We start from the raw sequence: 18,596 nt of genomic DNA, 5'->3' as shown, positions 1-18,596 counted from the left end.
TGAGGACCACATTAGTGGCAGCTGGAGGGTGGCAAGAGAAAACAAACCAGATAAGAGAAGTCACAGGCCCCAGCCAGAGTCCTGTACATCTTTGCACTCTTTTAGCTGGACTCTGGTATTTACAACTGCAATAAAGTGATACACAGTACAGCTCTTGTCAATGAGGGCAAATGTTCTGGTCTGGAGGATTATAGCTGCTCTTATGTGATAGCTATTTAACTATTTTTTCTATCTGGATGCATTTGAGTAGGAAAGAGGCAGGGGAATGAGCCCAAATAAATAGTAGAAAAAACAAATAGAACAAACCAGAAAACCAGAAGTAGCTATTACAAAGAGATATAAGAAAGAAAGTGTTCTACTTTTGCCCAATAGGTATCCTCTGTCAGTCCTCAACCTCCCAGTCATTTACAGATGACCAGTGAAGGCCAACACACTTGAATTTATTTCCAGACCTAGTCAGTTCAAGAATTGATTGAAAAGGTGCTTATTGCCATTAAAATGCCCAATGTCCTTGAACTATGTCTGGAATAATACTTGGCAGAATTACTGGTTTCTGTAAAACAAATTAATATTCAGCACTAGAGTAAAAAAAAATCATGGAAATAGACTTGCTATCTTTAAATTATGATTTCCAGTAGAATTTAGCTGAAAGTCTAGGCAGAAAACACATTTTGGCCCAGGAAAATCACGCTGAGATACAAAATTGTTTTCCTTCTGTGCTGTTGTTTCAACTAACAAACAGACTAATACTAATTATGATATCATGTTAGGATGAGTACATTTACCTAGGCTCATTTTTTAAATAAACCATCTCCTCATTAACCTTCTAACAAAAACTCCACAACTCTGCAAACCTTTCTGTGTTTGCTTGGTGTCCCAGAATAGCTTTTATATAATAGGTATCTCTGTGCAGGTACATCAGAGTTTGCAAAGCAAGGTTTGTATTTCTCCTGCTTGCAGACTTGATGGATATGTGAAGCACCCAACACTGATCAGAATAAGTAGATTTCTCATTCTCAGAAGCTTTCTGGGATGAGGTGAAGGCCACTGTGAAACTGTCATTTTATTCACTATCTGGTAATTACATAACAACTCTAGGACATGTTAAACCTTTACATCAGCACACTTTTACATTATTTTGGCAGAGTAAAACAATGAGAATGTGTGCTGAATTACTACAGCAGCTAGACAGCAGCTAGTTTAAATAGAATCACAGCAAGCAATGGTCAGGAGAGACATGGCTAAATGTTTTCTCACAAGCCATGATATTGTGAAAGCTAATCCAAGGGTGAAACAACATTGATTTTTGTCTTAAAGGTTTTAAAAATTCTTGGAATGTTAGGCTTACCTGATTATACAAAAGCCTACCTGATTTGGCAACTGCTCTCAGTTTTGCAGGAGAAGTCACTGCAGTGATTAAGTTACACAGCAAAGTTCCTCTGCTATTCATTTTCTGCAGTTCAGGTGCCTTTAACGTCCACTCATCTTTTAAATTCTGGTTAAGAAAGATAGTAATTTGTTCATTACAAAACTGACTTCAAACTTAAGAGAATTAGTGTACAGAAAGGAACAACTTTGCTGCTTGGGAATCTGTTGTAGACATACAAAAGCAAATGGGAATGTAAATGCAGACTGCAAGCCCCCTAGTCCCAATTACTGTGACAGCTTACACCTCAAATCTGTATTTTAATATTAGTAATAGGTGTCTTATTTCCTTCAGCCAGATTTCACTTCTCTTACAAAGGCTTACCAATGTATCTTCCAAAGGTTTCTTTAACTCCTCTGTATTCAGAGAGGGCTGTGCTGCTGGAATTCGTTCTGTCGTCTCTTTTATCCATTTCTTTAATGATTCTACAAGGAGCTCAAAAGCATCCATTTGTTTCTGACAAGATGATACATCCTCTTCTCTAGACAATTAAAGACAAAGGAATGACAGTATTCTTTCTAATAATTAAACTAACAGATATTATTAATCTGATATTACTATTCCTAAATTCAAAGAGTCAAAAATTTTATGGATATAAGTAGAATGTGCAAAACCTAGTCTTACTGCAATGGTAACTTCTATGAATCTTACAATTTCTCCAGTTTTCCTTTGCAGCCTGATGCCAAATAGTGCTCTAAAGCAATATACACAAGCAGCAATTTATGTTCTATCACAATAGGGGAGAAGTAGGGTTTTCTTAAAATTGCCAAGAATCCTGTGAATGTCACAAAATTTGAAAAATTACATATCTTTATGGCTTTTTTTAGAGCTTTTGGGCCAGATAGACTAACTATAGACACATTTTCAAATAGAATCTTTTCCTTCCAAGAAAAATCCCTTATTTACTCTGGTCAACTGCAATATCTTCAGATTGCATAAAAAAGGGTAGCAGTAATCACAACATTCACACTCTGTTATTAGCCAAAATGGAAACACTTTGATTATCCAACTTACTTTTCTTTTATTGTCTCCTCTACCTCTTTGAATTTCTTTGACAAAGCATTTACTTTTTCTGATACCAGTGCTTTATCTCCAGGAAGAGCATGGAATGAAAGTTCTTCAAGGAGCTGCTTCAAAACTTCCAGATCCTTCTTGTGTTGTGCCAATTCTACACTAGCTTCCTGCAAAATAGGATTACATTCTCCTTATTAGACTTTACCATCACTTGTTCAAAATTCAACTCTTGATTTTAGCTAACCAACCAATGCTAGAAAAAAACCCCATGCCTTGTTTCTTATTCAATCACTTAGATTGAGTTAGACTAAGAACCCACAACACATACAAATTGAATGCTAGCGTACCTGCATGTATTGAGACACTTCACTAACATCCTTTCTGGGTGCCTCTGTCTCACTTAGAGCCTGGTTTTTCTCATCTAAAAATGACTGAAGTTTTGTTGAAAGACCTTCAAATAACTCCACTTTAGTCTTCAATTCCTCCATTTTCATAAGCTTCTCTCTATGCTTGTTACTTGCTTCAGAAAACCGTCCTGCAAGCTCACTCATTTTCGCTTGCAGTGTGGAAGCAGTGGATGGATCTGCTGTTTCCATGAACTTCTTCACTTTTTCATTCATAGTGTTTATACTACTTTGGCGACCTGCAATGTCTTGTTCTAGCATCTGAAACATACAAGAACTACTTTGTATTACTTGCAACTAAATTTTAACAAGTGAAATTCATCTACCATATAAAGCAACAAATCACTACAGCTAAATCATCGGTGTAATCTATTTCAGCTACAAAAATCCTAATGAGCAGTTTCACTTCATAGAACCGTCCTCTTCAGTAAGTATTTTTAATCCATAAAAGGTGCCAACCTAAGATTTTAATTCTTTCTTTAAATCTGAACTATTAGACAACTGTTTCTTTTCTCAAAGAATGCTACTTACAATGCTTTTACTAATAATGTCCTGAATAGCAGCAGAATTCAAAGGCACTTGGTCTTGTTCTTTAAGGCTCTTTTCAACTCCTTCCATCCAATCAAGCATTTCATCCAAACCATCCTGCACACTTAGGGATCGTGTCAGAGTTACTTGAAGCTTCTCATTCCTTTCATTCACAGATTTGGATAAATTGTCATATCTTTCCACGATATCATCTGTTAAAGAGAAGATATATTTCAATTCCTTCTTCTAGCCAAACTAAGCTTTTAGCTTATTTCACCAGCACTCACCAGCTGAGTCAAAAATTGCTATGTTAGAATGAAGGACAAAAAAAGTCATCTTTAGTCAGTAAAAACATGGAAGCAAAGACCAATAATTTCAAACACAGCCAAGAAACACATCAGACAAGGGAAATGAGGGAGCATACAGCTGTAGTTCCCAGTGTTAGAAACTGGTTTCCACGTAGCTCTAGCTTAAGACAGCTGTTGACTGTTCCCATGAAGTAAAATAGCAGAGTATTAAGACAGGTCTTCTACAATTATGTGTCTTATGTTACTGTGAGATCTGAGAGGTTCTTCCAGATGGTCCTTCATTACATATCCAACACTTTCAAGATAACTCTGTGAAAGTTAAAAGCTCCATGTACCTCCCATAGAGTTTTATCACCAACTCCAAAGGATCAAGGCACTGTTGTTTTATTTTGTTGTTCTGCAAGTTACTTATGGGATTCTATGAAGAGATAGCTGGGTGCTACACAGAGAGCATCTTCAAACTTCAGAGAGTGGTGAACGTCATGCTCTGCTACTTCTCACAATTTATAGGAAAGAGTATTAGGTGTAGGTGGTAAGGTTTTGGTGGTGGTGAGGGTTTGTTAGTGACAAGTTTTTTTTTTTTGCTCATGTGAGAAGAGGTCAAGGGCTGGCCCATGGAAGGCACAGATGATTGCAGCCAACTCCAGCTGACCCATCACAGGGCACAGCTGAGCTCCTCAGCCAAACTGGTGGTGCCACTGGAAACATGCATTTAAGAAAAGGGAAAACACTGCATGGACCTGAGAAATGAGGAAAAAGAAAGTATGAAAACAGCCCTGCAGACATGGAGGTCAGAGAAGAAAGAGGGGTGCTCCAGATGCTGGAGCAGAGATTCCCCTGAAGCCTATGGAGGATAGAGGAGCAGATAATCACACTGAGGACCCATAGAGGACCCATGCCAGAGGAAGTGGATGCTTCCTGAAGGAGATGCAGCCTACACTGCAACAATATTAGCCTAAAAGTTTTCAGCCTGTGGAGTGGTCCCTCACCAGAGCAGGGGAAATGTGTGAGGAGGAAGCAGCAGCAGAGAAATTACAGGCTGACCACAAGCATCCATTTCCCATCCACGCTGCACTGTTTGGCAGGGAGAAAGGGGGACTAGTTGGGAACAAAGGAGTGATGGTGAGCCTGGAAAAAAGAGTGGAGTGGAGGATAGTGTTGCTGTAATTTGTCTTTGTTTCGCATTTCCCAAACCTTTTTATTTGGCAACAAATGAAAGTTAATTTTTGCCAAGTCAAGCCTATTTTACCCATTATAGTAAAAAGTGAGTGATCTACCTGTCTTTATATCAACCTGTGGGCTTCTTTATCTTTATTTTTACCCTGTCAACTTGAGCAAGGGGAGTGAGAAAGAAGGTAGGTGGGTATCTGGCAGCCTGCCAAAGTCAACCCCCTCATAGACAGTTTCTTAAATTTAGAAGGAAGTAATTCCTAAGCTAAGCAAACTTCAGATAACTGCTTGTAAATAGGCTCCTTGGAGTCATTTTTCTCTGGAGAATTTATGATCCTCAGCAAATCACTACCTCTGCTCAGCAATCACTATTTCAGTAAAAAGAAAAAAATGAAATGACAGTGAAAAGCAGATAGATCCATGTAGGAGAAACCAACAATAAAATTACTGTGTTGTAATGACTTACAACTCAACTAAAACATGGACTTGAACAGTGACATAAGAATGTGGAAGTTCTGTAATTTTTCTCTTCCAGAACCTGCATGCAGACACAAGTGATAAAAAGAGGCATTAAGAAAAGCCAATATTTTACCCAGTGTTTTCTGAATCTCATCTTTGTTTGGTGTCAACTCTCCCCTCGTGTCCAATAACACTTCAGCCGCTTTTTTCAGTTTTTCTACAGCAATTTGGTGGTTAGACACTTGTCCCTGAAGAACCTGTAAAATTCCACTATTATCAGTTATGCTTTTCAGTACAGTTGATATTATTAACATAAGCAAGACTTGAGATACATCACAGAACCTAAACTTAGTACTGGGAATAAACTAACTCAATTTGTGACCTCTCCTTAAGGAAAATCCTGAACAGTGGTTATGGCTGCTGTTAACCTTCTGGCCCTTGTTTTAGTTCATGCACCATCTTTTTTACCTTATGTTTTAGAATACTTGTCTGACCCAACTTATTTCTTGCATGTAACTTCAAATGTGTCTTTTGATTAATTGTTTCTAAAGAGCCTTTGTACAGACTATTATAAACACATTTTTCAACTCAGCATCTAAGAACAATTCAGAGGGAAAAGCATACAATCAACAGCAGCAGTTACACATTCACCAGCAGTGGTATTGACAAAGGATCAGGCTGATATTGTAGCACAAACAGGAATAGCTTGAAACAAGATGATTGCCTTCACTGCCTGAAGCAGTGTGGCTGAATTTTGCTTAGGTTTGTCCACCTAACCAAGGAACACATGTTCAGAGACTAGCCCAGCCATGATTTTTGCCAGAGTCAACAAAAACAGTAAGGCTGAATCAATTTCTAGTGGTTTTATTTCTCTAGTGTGTAAAAGTACTTTAGTATAAATAATCTTTAAATTATTTCAGGCCCCTGTGTTAGTGTTTGTTTTGATTCACATGAAACTTATATAAGTCCAAAATGAAGGGACATCTCATTTATTTTTTGATATTCACTGACACTCAATGAATATATGAATCTAAAGGTAATCCTATGTGCCCTGCCAGCACAAAGAAGTTTTGTCAGTGTATTCAGCACTGGTACCCTGAGCATAAGAGTGTGCCAGAGCACAGTACATCATCTTGCTGACCCATTTGACACAATGAGTCTCTAAGAGATCTGAAGAGGCTTAGGCTAGCAATTGTGCAGAAGGAAAAAAAAAAATAAAAGATGAAAGAAAGAAAAAGATGTACCAGAAAACCTTGTATACTAACAGAAGGCAAGCAAGCTGATGCCAGAGGCAGTGAAGAATATTCTGAAGAACAGTTAATCCCCATAAAAAGATTAGACCTCACCATGCTGCCAAGGTCTGTGTCTAGCTGGATTATCAGCTGCATGTGTTGGCTACAAGGGACAGCTTTAACTTGCAACACCTGACTTCCTCAAAATGCTCTTTGTTTTGCTTTCATTAATTGGCTTGCTTTCTTCAGCCTCCTGTTTTTTCTCTTCCTTTGAATCTTTTGACATTTTGTACCCTCTCCCTTCTTCCCAACTCACAGCCATTGAGTGCTCTTTTGTGTGGAAAGTAACCCATGTAGACATTTCATAAAAAGAGCCCTAGTACTCACTCCTTTTGTATTACATCCATGAAAATTTGCATTATAGAGAATATAATTCATTTTGGCATAAGGAACAAAAAGTTTAAATGAAGCTTCAAATTGTAATTGGTTTTATTCCTACTCTTTCACTGCTTGGAAGCACAAATGTACCTAAACATTCAATTGTTAGGAGTTCACAATTTATACTTTTAATTTTGTTGTCTTAAACACGGCTGTTATTTGTCTCCTTTTGCTGTCATGCACCAAAGTGCTGGGCATTCCCAGTAGCCAATTTCAAAGACACCATATATAAAGGTAACTACTGCTCAGGCTGATGTGAGGGAAATGGTTAAAGTATGTACTTTCCTAAAGCCATTGGCTATGATTTTTCAATAGTAAATGTGTCTGACCTGCACTGATACTTCACCAAGCACAAACAAAACAGTGAGGAAATGACTGACCATTAGTCTTGCTCACTAAAAAACAAATAATCTTGCATTTTTTATAGTATAAGTGATTGAATGTGTTTATGAAAATATAACAGTCAGTTCAAAGATGAAGACTGGATGAAACTTTATATTACTCACCATATACTTGGTTTCCTAAAGTCTTCTCCAAACCTACACTTTATAGAGGTACCCAGAGTTTTATTTTCACAAGCTCTATCACTAACTTGTCTTGCCTATACTAGGATTTACATAAAGTCATGAGTTACATCCTCAGTGGTAAAAAATAAAAACCACTGTTTTTCTGTGCAACACAAATTATGTTAAATTCACGCTCTGCAGGGTATACAGCACTGGATGAAACTGAAACAGGCAGACAGACCACTCACATCACACTGTACCTGTATGAGCCCTTTCATAATGAAGTAACACACAAATGTGAACAGAAAAAAAATCAAGAGTCACAGACAACAATCAAATGGACCGCTCTACCTGGAACCCTATCCAAGCCTTATTCTGACAGCAAACCATAATCACTAAATCCTTTCTTAGTTCAAAAACTTGCCAGATTTCACCCTATCATTTGCTAAGAGATAGAAAACACATCTTGCTTTCACCACTGCTAATGCCATCTTGGTACCCCATTTTTTTCATCCAGTGCTTTTCAGATACTGCTCTGGACAGGCAGATTTCGGAACCATAGAAGCTGTATGCCCCCATGCAAGGCAAGAATTTGGCCTGCAGCCACTTGGATTATATTAGATCATCCTGTTTGCCAGACAAAAAGCAGTTCCTTTTAGGACAAAAGTGCTGCTGCATTTTAAAGTTCTTCACCTTGGTTTCTTCAAGTTGTCTTTGGAGATTTTTTGGATCCACTGCAATTGGCTCTGACAGTTGTTTGTTCACAGCTATTTCAGAGGCCTGGAGACCTGACAAAAGTCCAGATGAGGCATCTTCATAATGCTGGTATTTATCTACCAAGTCTTTAAGGTTATTTCCAAGGATGCTACACTAAAAGAGTAAAAAAGAAACAAGCAAATATGCAGGCATTAACTGTGTGCTGCATTTCATACCAATCTCAAAGTTATACATTCATTCCTGTTATACTGGATAATTTTTTCCTTCCATCATTTCACTGTCTAACTGATTTCTGAAGTAAGACATGATAGTTGGACAGGCCATGCAGGTCTCACCAGTTTGTGCTCCTAAAGGGTGATTTAGGATTAAATCACGGATGCAGGTGGGAAATTGGCATCTTACTTGCTGTACTAGAATAGGAAAAACTTCAGGAATAATGTTTGTTTCAGAATCTTTATATAAAGATTCTTTATCAGAACTCTGGTACCAAAAACGTAGAAAGCGAGTAGAAAGTAGAAATGTAGAAAGCCACAAGAAGATAGATTAAAAAAAAAAAAAATCAGGAGAGATATGTATGTTCATTAAAATAGAGACAGTGGAGTACTGTTTTAATAACTTCCTTACCTGCATCGTGAATCCAAAGTGATATGTACAATTGTATTGTACATATGCTTTGTTTTATTCACTTAAAAATGTCATCTGAACAAGATCCTATTAGTCCTATTATGTGTTAGCATGCCCCAAAATGTTTACAGCAAATTGTCACATAAAAATGTCAGTGAAACTCTTTCAGACTTTCTGGAGATGGTTTCACAAGCAAACTCTGATTGTATCAAGTCATAATATTTATAAACAGTTACATTAAATATTTATATTCTGAACCTTCCAGATACTGTATTTTAATAGTCACAAATGGTACTTGGTCTCCATCTGGTGGGCAGACATAGAACATGCTTATTTATATTACCAGTTAACCAAGAACTGACTTTAGCATTTCTTCAACATACAAGCCTATAAAATCATGTCTCACACATGTGCAAATACATACATATAAAAGTAAAAGCAATCTAAGTATTTATTAAAAGCAAGAAACTTTAACAAAAGGCAAAAAAGTTACTACCAATTAATTTACAACTTGGAAAATCTCACTAATTGTGGACAATCTCAGTTTTTAGAATTCTGTCCTTAAAGAGACCAAAGGTATACTTTGTTCTGCATATCTATTGTCAAATATTTAAAGTATGTCTATTATAACCTTGCTAAATGTATATATGGAAAGGATAGAATCTGGAAAATTGACAAATCAAGCTGCTGGCATTGGATTTTTATGTGCATAAAAATAAGCTCTCTGAAAATTTTGCTATGAAATATTTACATTTATACTCAAAATAATTCAATAAACCAACTGGAGAAATTTAACCTGTCAATAGAATTATCAATTCAGCTGCCCTGTTCATACTGGTTAAGCAGGAAAAGGAAAATGTGCTTCTGTAAATGAACAGCTGTCTTAACAAACTGAGAAAATAAGTTTTACACTACTTTTTAAACCATACAATCAAATACATGTCTTTATAGAATTTACATTTCTGAGCATAAAGACCTTAAAGAGATAAAAATTTCCAGATAAAGATGGCCACTGTTGCAGCCCAATACTGTACCAGTGGACATTGAAGCTCTACTAAGGAGTTTGAACCTATGATCTTAGAAAAATATGAAATAGCACAGTCAAAGGCTACTGAGAGCAACTCTCTTCAATGGTCCAATTAATAATTATCTCAAAAGTTTACAGTTCTGGAATATTATCAATATTGAACAACACTTGTTTTTTTGAAAACAGCTGGAAATTGGCATGTGAGACTAGTTGGTGATGTTTGTCTAGTTCTATCAGGCAGATTCTGTATGTGAACCTGGCACAGAGAGCTAGATTATCTTCCCTCTCTAAGGTACATGGGGGATTTTGCACTGCTAATTACTCACTAGTTAGACACTAATCTGATATTGTTAAGGATAAAATGTTTACTTGGCAGAGCAGTGGAAAATAATTGCTGTCCTTAAATCACTAAGTTCTTTCATGCCTCGTGCTGACAACAAAGGTCACATCAGGACAAACTATTTCAGGATACAAATTAAAATTAAAACTTTACATGTTGTATTTGGAATAGTCTCTCTCTTTTTGCACTCATTTTATTAGTAGGGAGCCAAGTATATAAACAGCTGTGGGAAATATTGCAAGTGACATAAAGTAGTATTATACATCTGAAAGTAGTACAATTTCTTTCCACCCCAAAACATTACTCAAGGCACTCTGAGCTGCCACAGTCTCAGAGGCTGTTTAAGATTGGAAAGTAAATGTAAAACTCTGGTCTCTTTTCTTCCTTATAACACAAAGTAGAAACTATCATCCATTCAGACCTTTAATAGTCTGACACTTGAATAAAGTAGATCTTCTAGAAACGCATCTTGTTCTATTATCTAACTTCAAGAAACAAAGAATTTACCACTTCCCACAGTGTTCGTCTCATCAACTAGCTCCTGTCTACACAAATTGCTAAATCAATTACAGTAGTCATTCCTATTCAGTATAAATAAAACTTACCTTGGTATAGAGAGATTTGAAGCGATCTGAAGCTTTATCCAGTTTGTTTTGTACTTCAGCATATGTAGCTGACGTATCAATACCATCTTTGTCAACCTTCACACCATCTCTTTTGCTACATGACCTTGCAGCATCCAAAACTCTTTGTCCAGAAATTGTAATATAGCGTAAATCACCTTTGTGAGATATAACATCTTCTGAAAAACTCTTCTGTCTTTTCAGTTTGACCATAATACCACTGAAGTCAGAAGCCCCTGCCTCCAAATTGTCAAGTTCTTGTTCTGCCTGCTGCAGCCACGTTTCAAATTCACTATAGTCTGCATCGAATTTCTCCAGTTCTTCCCTTAGAGAATGGGTCAATTTCATTTTTCGTTCTGATTCAGCCAAAGCAGTCTCATACTGAGCCTTCAACTCTTTCATGTTCCTTTGCATCTTGTCTTTTTCTTCAGGGGTAAGGTAATGCCCTTGCTTCTCAAGCAGTGCCTGAGCAGACTGAGTTGCTACTATGATAGCCTGCTGCTGTGAAATAATTTTCTCATGTTGAGCCTACAAAGAAAAGAATAAATTACAACCAGCACCCTCTCACATAGTTTTTTCCCCTGTAATTCTAAAACTCCAAAACTATGTAGAGCAAAACTAGATATTATCAATCTCTTTAACTTTTTTCCTAACAAAATTAATTTGCTTGTTACTTAGCATTTATGGTAGTTTACTTAGTGTAATCAAACATTTCCTAGTTGTCTGTCTCAAAATGGGATTTAACAAATAAAACATTCAAAGGTAGGCAACTTTCCAAATCAAAACTCTCCATGTCCCATTACTTCTACTCTAGCTACCATTGCAGACAAGCAGACCTAAAGGAGTAAAAACATCATAGTACAGATACTTTCTTGTTACACTCAGTGAACAAAAATGATTTCTTGGGTTTTGAAATTTCATTTTTCAAAATCAAGAGCCATGATTCTTATCAAATATAGTTAGTTATAAAACAGGTCCAGCTGACATTAAAAATCAAGACCCAATCTGCACTTTCAAATTTTTCAATCCCATAAAAATATTTAAGTCCAGGAACTAGTACTATATTCCAAATGAAAAACATATTTCAAATATATTCTTTCAAAAAATTCTTCATTCTTGAAGGTCTTCAATGAAAAATAGTTATGTAAAAGAAACAGTATGTTTTTCTTCCATGACTGTAGTGGCCAATTATTCTGTAGGCACTAGGTGCAGAAATTAACTGTCGAAAAAATAGAAGTATAAATATCATGTACACAAAACCCAATAAAATCCTATTTGCTTAGGTTGCTTTTGGGGTTTTGGCTTTTGGGTTTTTTTAATAAAAAAAGGAAATCCAAAATACTATCAGCTACAAGCATAAAAAATTACTTTAAGGTAAGAAAAACCTAAAGGTTCTTGGTTTCTCAGCTGTAAGTCAGCAGATAAAACGAAACTCTTATTATTTTAAATGCTTCCAACTTGCCAGGAAAATGTTTTTAAAATGCTGCACTGCAATTTTATGTACCTCACTCTTCTGAAGCCTTGAAACACTGCTTTGTCCATGTGTTAAGTTGTAGGAAATGAAAACTATAATTTCAGTAAACTATTATTTGCAGCAATTTGCAATCTGTATTCACAGGGGATTAAGAGGATGAATCACCTGGGTATCACAAAGATACTTGAAAAAGTCACATAAAGGGTATGAATTTATATTGCTGCTTTTTGCATTTTATTTGCCTGCACCAATTTCTCACTACAAAAAATAATAGACACACCAAAAAGATTCTTTAAATTTACCTTGCAGAATGTGTCCTTTCTCTTATTTTGCAGGAAACAACTATAGTAAAGCAAAAAAGTGAAAATTGTGCAATACTTTCTAACTACTGAAATTCCTGCCACTGGGTATTACTATCTTCCTAATACTTGCTCCAAAGCCTATGACAGGCAGGATGAGATTGAGTTCACTTGTGTTGAATAAGGAGTGATACACCTAAATGTTGAATAAACCCAGTAACAATACCTTGACTTTCTGATACTGCTGGTTCAGATTATCATCGATGCTTTTCACTAGTCCATCCACCTGAGTTTCAATGTCTTGCTGCATTTCCAGCAGATTCCCATTGACATCATCCTCCTCTCCTTCCAAAACTTTCACATCTCCTTCTTCAAAGTGTGTTCCATTCTGTTCTATCACTTGCTTAAATTTCCGGCCATGCTCTGCTTCTTTATCCACATTTGATAACCAATCCAAAAGGTTTTCTATTGTATTTTTACTTTCTTCCAGCTGCTCTATGGCTGCAACCTATATTGAAATTTCAGTTTCAATTTAGAAATCTTTAAAGATCACAAAATATCAAATAAATATACAAATAAACCATTTAAAATACATTAACATCAAAGAAAATATTTTATTAATATAGAGGTAGGTGTTTATTTTAGAAGAGAATAAACCAAGAGTTTATTAGTTACCCAAATGAAATATGATATTAACCTCTCCACAGTTTATCAATATGTATTGGGTTTGCTTGGCCAGGTTTTGGAATCGGGGTGGGCTGCAGGGGTGGTTTCTCTGAGAAGCTGCCAGAAGCTTCCTTCATGTCCAACAGACCCAAAGCCAACCAGCTCCAGCATGGACCCACCACTTGCTAGGGCCAAGCCCATCAGCAATGGTGGTAGCAACTCTGGGATCACATAGTAAAAGGGTAAAAAAAATGCATGAAAAACAGCAGCCTGAAGAGTGGGGTGAGAATATGTGAGAGGAACAGCTCTGCAGACCCCAAGGTCAGTGCAGAAGGAGGGGCAGGAGGTGCTCCAGGTGCCAGAGCTGAGATTCCTCTGCAGCCCCTCGTGCAGCCCATGGTGAGGCAGCTGTGCCCCTGCAGCCCATGGAGGGCCACAGGGGTGTAGAGATTCACCTACAGCCCCAGGAAGACCCCACTCCAGAGCACATGGATGACCAAAGGAAGCTATGACCCTGTGGGAAGCCCACACTCGAGCTGGCTTGTGGCACAACTTGCGACCCCATGGGGTCATTCCACATACAGGAACAGTGCATGAAGGACTGCACCCCATGGAAGGGACCCCACCGGAGCCCTTGGGAAGGTCTCAGGTTGGAGAAGTTCATAAAGGACTGTCTCCTGTGTGAGAGACCCCACACTGGAGCACAGGAAGAGTGTGAGGAGTCTTCCCCTTGAGGAGGAAGGAGTGGCAGAGACAATGTGTGATGAACTGACTACAACACACATTCCCCATCCCCCTGATGGCAGTGGTGGGAATGAGGGAGAGAACTCCAGAGCTGAGCTCAGGAACAAGGGAGAGGTGGAGGGAAGGTATCTTTAAGATTTAGGGGTTTTTTCTCATTATCGTATTCTGATTTGATTGGTAAAAAATGAATTTCCCCAAGTCAAGCCTGTTCTGCCTATGATAGCAGCTGTGAGTGATGTCTCCCTGAGACCTTATCTCAATCCACAATACTTTAATTAAATTTTCTCTCCCTGTCCAACTGAGGATGTGATGGAATGGCTTTTTGGCATCCAGACAAGGTCAACCCACCACAAAACCGTAAGTTGCACAACTAATTTCATAAGACATGAAAAAGGTTTGAATAAAGGTATGAAAGGGTTGCCCAAAAACCTTTTCTGTTTCCTGCTTAATTGCTGTTGTCATAGCTTTATCCAGTTCTTTTTTGGACTCTTCTGCCTTCTGGCTAAGGAGCAAACACTTTGTCTTAGCTTCATTTAGTTTCTGTTCCAGAATAGTCTTGTCTTCTTGTGACAACTTTTCTCCATTTTCTTTCAAGAAGGCTTCGGTACTTTTCACAATCTCTGCCAGAGTCTGGGCACTTGTTCTCATGTCTTTTTGTATCTCCTTTTGATAAAAAAGAAAGCAAATAGGAGTAAACAAATTATTAATGAGATCTTTCCAATTAACTTTATTGGAACTATCTCTCTTCTAGGGCTAAGCACCACACTGGTCCTTCCTAGCTGCACATGATATGTTAATAAATTGCAGACAATTATTAAAATCAAAGACACACATCTGAAAATGTTGTTGCAGCTCAATCTTTTTGTTTTCAAATTGCAAATCTGTTTGCTTACAGTCCTATTCAGACTGAGCCCACTTTTTTCCCTTTGTTTAACAATTTAAATATTGTGTTTCCACGTATGCAGAACACATATTTATTTTTTTAGAAATCAAGACTTAAGTATATCTGCTACACTGCAGTTAGTAAAGTGAGTCTCCTGACAAATTCTGGTCCATTACTATCCTAACAGAAAGCTGCTGAAAATACGCTGTCTGAATAGAAGTCAGAAAGTTGTAATCTTTCCTGGGTAAGTTTTCCTATATTTCTTGGGTTTGTTCAGGCCAGAGATGGCATACATTTTTTTTTTCTTCTATTGTAATCAATCATAATATTTCAGTCTCTCAAGAATGTTTACTTCCATTGAATTTCATAGAGGACAGATCTTTAGTTTCAATTTACCTAAAGCAGTTTTCCTAGTCTGCCTCCCAGTTATCTGAGAGGAGCTTTAATTGTAACAATTACACTGTTGAATACATTCCCCCAGTTACTGAAACAACGACTTTTTTTTTCACCTTCTTGTGCAGTGTAACAATCTTGGAGATGCAAAACAGAACATTTGATCCTCATTCCAGACTACAGATTTTGCAGCAGTTTTAGACTATAGCAGCTAAAACTGCAGCTCGTTTTAACACTTCAGCAAGTACCTTAGAAATATTTTCCTGGGGACCCTGTATCAAGAAAAGCTTCTCCTGTGACCAAGATCTCTGTGCTCCCTTTCAAACAGCACACTGAGGATGAAAACTCTGACTTGATATAAAAAAGACTGGTTTTAACCTCCATTTCCTCCTAAGGCACTTTTTGAATGGCGATACCAAGAAATCAGTCAGAAAATAACAACTAGTCTGCTAGGCAGTCACAAACAGCTGATTTTAAAAAATGAAGCTCTATCAGTGATTGACTCCCCAGGAGTACCCCATTTAGACCATAAATCCTTAAGACAGGTAAGAGATATTAAAAGCTACCCCTGGGGTGTCTGTATGACTGACTGACTATAAGAACAACTTTGACAAACTAGATGCATTACTTCAAAGTAAAGCAAGGCAAGATGAGTAAGGAAATGTCTCCTTTTACAGAGAGTTGGAGCTCTACAGTATAGTAAACTAGGAGGAGGAAGAAGAAGAGTACAAAACCTTTCAGTCCTTTAACTATCATAAACTCAATTTCTATCAGGAGAGAGTAAAAACTTATAGATGACTGGATACAGTTGAAGAGCAAGGAAAGCAAGCCAGTTCAAAGGGGTTTGCTACATGAGGACACCAAAGAGATTGCAAGAAACACTAATAAGAACCAGAATTAAAAACAAAGCAAGAGTGAAGCAATGGAAAGCCTCAGGCTAGAGAAAACATTGCAGCAAAAATTTTCAGCATACTCTGAACGGAAATAAACACTTTCTGATACCAGTTAAAAAACTGGCTAAATTATTGTAGCATAATAAACATGTGTGATTTTATCAACTTCAACAGGAACAATTTGAGCTAATACATTAACAAAATTCACACCTGCTTCAAGAGTGAATTTAAATGTGTAGCACATACTCCCTATTATAGTGTCTTCTCATTTGGAAATTTCTCTTCTCCCACTGGCACATACTGGAGTGTATTCACAAGCAGCAGTTTAAATGCATGCCACTAAGCCTTTACTTTTGGTAGGTCAAACAAATCTATTTTATTCTCCTCTCACATGACAAGCCTTGTTACTCAACAAAAGAGTCAAGTCACTCTCCTCTGCACTCAGCCTTCTTTAACTTCTCTGACTAGAATTGTGCATACCTCCTGTTTGGTCTGGTATTGTTCCAGCTCAGCCTTGCTGTCTCCAATAACAAGAGACTGTCGCTGTCCGATGAGTCGATTTTCAGTCTGTGTAAGCAAATCACAGATTTCCTGCAGTTTCTCTTTGCATTCCTGCTGCCGTTCAGCCACATCCTATATTAGAGCCAAGTACAATTGAACAATAAGACAAAAAATCCTCACTTCAGGAACCAACACTCTAATAGATACTAGAAATCTTTGAACATCAATATTGCAAAGCAATAATTTTAAAAGTATGCTGTAAACATGATAGCAGTGGTACAAAGAGCAAGATGAACATACAGAAGTTATGGATAAACCTCAAATATGTTTTAAGTAAAAGAGACCATGTTTGATGGAATTGCCCAATAGAAGTCTGGCCATGCACATATGTGAAGGATGAAATCTCCAAACAGCAGGAGTGAAAATCCAGTCTCTTAACCACTTGAAACCTGTGATAAACACTATTAATTCTGAAAAAAAAGGACATCAAAACAGAGGTTAGTTGTGAATGTGAGTTAGCTCTTTTTGGTATGCATAACATGTTACCTGAATAGAAACGGTGAACTTTTTAAGCAGTAGAGAAGAACAAAACATGCAAGCTCATTATTGTTAAAAAGTCCTAGAAAACTTATCTGTGCCTTTTCTATACTCAATTTTATGCTTCTTTCACAAAATGTAGTAGAAAGAAATGTTCTTGGAATGGCAAAATAATACAAAGTCTTCAGAATATTAAAGCACTTTTATTTACACATAAACCAGGGGCTGAGGTGATGATTCTGAGTCCTAGCAGTGCTGCTATGAGAGAAGAGGAGGTGCTATTAAGCTGCAGCATTTTATCAGCCTCTTTTGATTCTACAAAGGTTGCTTACACTTGCTGGAGAAGCAACCGGCCCAGTTTGACTCACAGTTGTCCCAGTGCCCACACCTAGAACTGCAAGTATCTTGGCTGATTTACTCATATGTTTGTCTCTCTAAACCATCTCAGTCAAAACAATCCATGCTACACAGATTTTAACAAATCTGGTTCTTGGACTATGAAGATCTAGAGAAAAGATCACATAAGCAGATGACCTGGCAAATTAAAGGGAAAGAAAATCTTCAGCAAGACCAAAGTGTTATGGAATGGTGTAATAGCAAATTCAGTGATCAATATAGCTCAGATCAATTACTGATAGAGCTGCTGAAGAAACAACACTTGGGAGAAACTTCAAGTAAATTTCTCTCCTTGCTAGAAAGAGCAGACCTGTTAAGTATCTGTTCTTAATTTAATATGCTGTTTCTGTGAGTATAACAAAGAAAGACAAAAATGATAATTCACCAAGTTTCATGAATATAACTTTTGTAGAACTACAAACGTATCTGTAGTAAAAAGGGAAAAGATAGAAATACACTCGATATTGCATGCTGGTATTAAAATTCCTCATCCATAGACAGAAACATTCAGCACACATTTACACAGAAAGGCAAACCTTCTGATCACCCAGCTCTTGCACTGCCTGTAACTGAGTCTCTAAACTTTCCACTTGAGAAGATACTGCTTCCTGTGCTTCCTGAAAAGATTTCTGGGTGGTATTTAAGAGCCTCAACAGCTGTTTGCTCTGATTAGGAGAAAGATCTTCAGCATGTTCAGAAATGAAGAACTGAACATCAAACGCAGTGGACTCCAGTTGCATTTTTTTACAGCTGAGCTCTGCAGCACTGTTCTGTAAATGAAGTGAAGGGAATTACTAGCAACAAAGAAAAACTGAGTACAAATAAACCACAAGTATGCCTATCATCTCTTCTTAGCCCTTATCCCAAAATGCTTTTTGCCTGAGGACAGCTTGTGTCCAAGGAATAAAATATGTGATCTTGTACATCTCTATTTCTTTGCTCTCACATAGATGTTTGAAAACTGACTGATCTTCAACTCTAAAAGATTTATGGC

General features: G+C 37.3%; 1 protein-coding gene across 5 annotated transcripts in view; it reads right to left on the bottom strand.

Moving 5' to 3' along the window:
- Positions 1–18,596, bottom strand: part of DST (dystonin) — a 292,214-nt gene that overhangs the window by 84,826 nt on the left and 188,792 nt on the right. For 4 of the 5 annotated variants that reach the window (XM_053938622.1, XM_053938616.1, XM_053938617.1 and 1 more), the window contains 11 exons: positions 16,649–16,801; positions 14,429–14,662; positions 12,816–13,097; positions 10,799–11,344; positions 8,179–8,355; positions 5,443–5,566; positions 3,376–3,584; positions 2,788–3,105; positions 2,441–2,607; positions 1,751–1,907; positions 1,369–1,495 (listed from right to left, as the gene is read on the bottom strand). In XM_053938622.1, the coding sequence (XP_053794597.1) occupies positions 1,369–1,495; positions 1,751–1,907; positions 2,441–2,607; positions 2,788–3,105; positions 3,376–3,584; positions 5,443–5,566; positions 8,179–8,355; positions 10,799–11,344; positions 12,816–13,097; positions 14,429–14,662; positions 16,649–16,801 (2,494 nt within the window). Of the gene's footprint in view, positions 1–1,368; positions 1,496–1,750; positions 1,908–2,440; positions 2,608–2,787; positions 3,106–3,375; positions 3,585–5,442; positions 5,567–8,178; positions 8,356–10,798; positions 11,345–12,815; positions 13,098–14,428; positions 14,663–16,648; positions 16,802–18,138; positions 18,373–18,596 lie in introns of all 5 variants that reach the window. The other variant, XM_053938621.1, reaches the window with a different exon arrangement.

This window comes from Vidua chalybeata, chromosome 3, assembly GCF_026979565.1.
Source record: "Vidua chalybeata isolate OUT-0048 chromosome 3, bVidCha1 merged haplotype, whole genome shotgun sequence".
In the NCBI taxonomy this organism is placed as follows: domain Eukaryota; kingdom Metazoa; phylum Chordata; class Aves; order Passeriformes; family Viduidae; genus Vidua; species Vidua chalybeata.
Note: the sequence above shows the minus strand (reverse complement) of the source record. Positions and strands in the feature narration are given on the sequence as shown.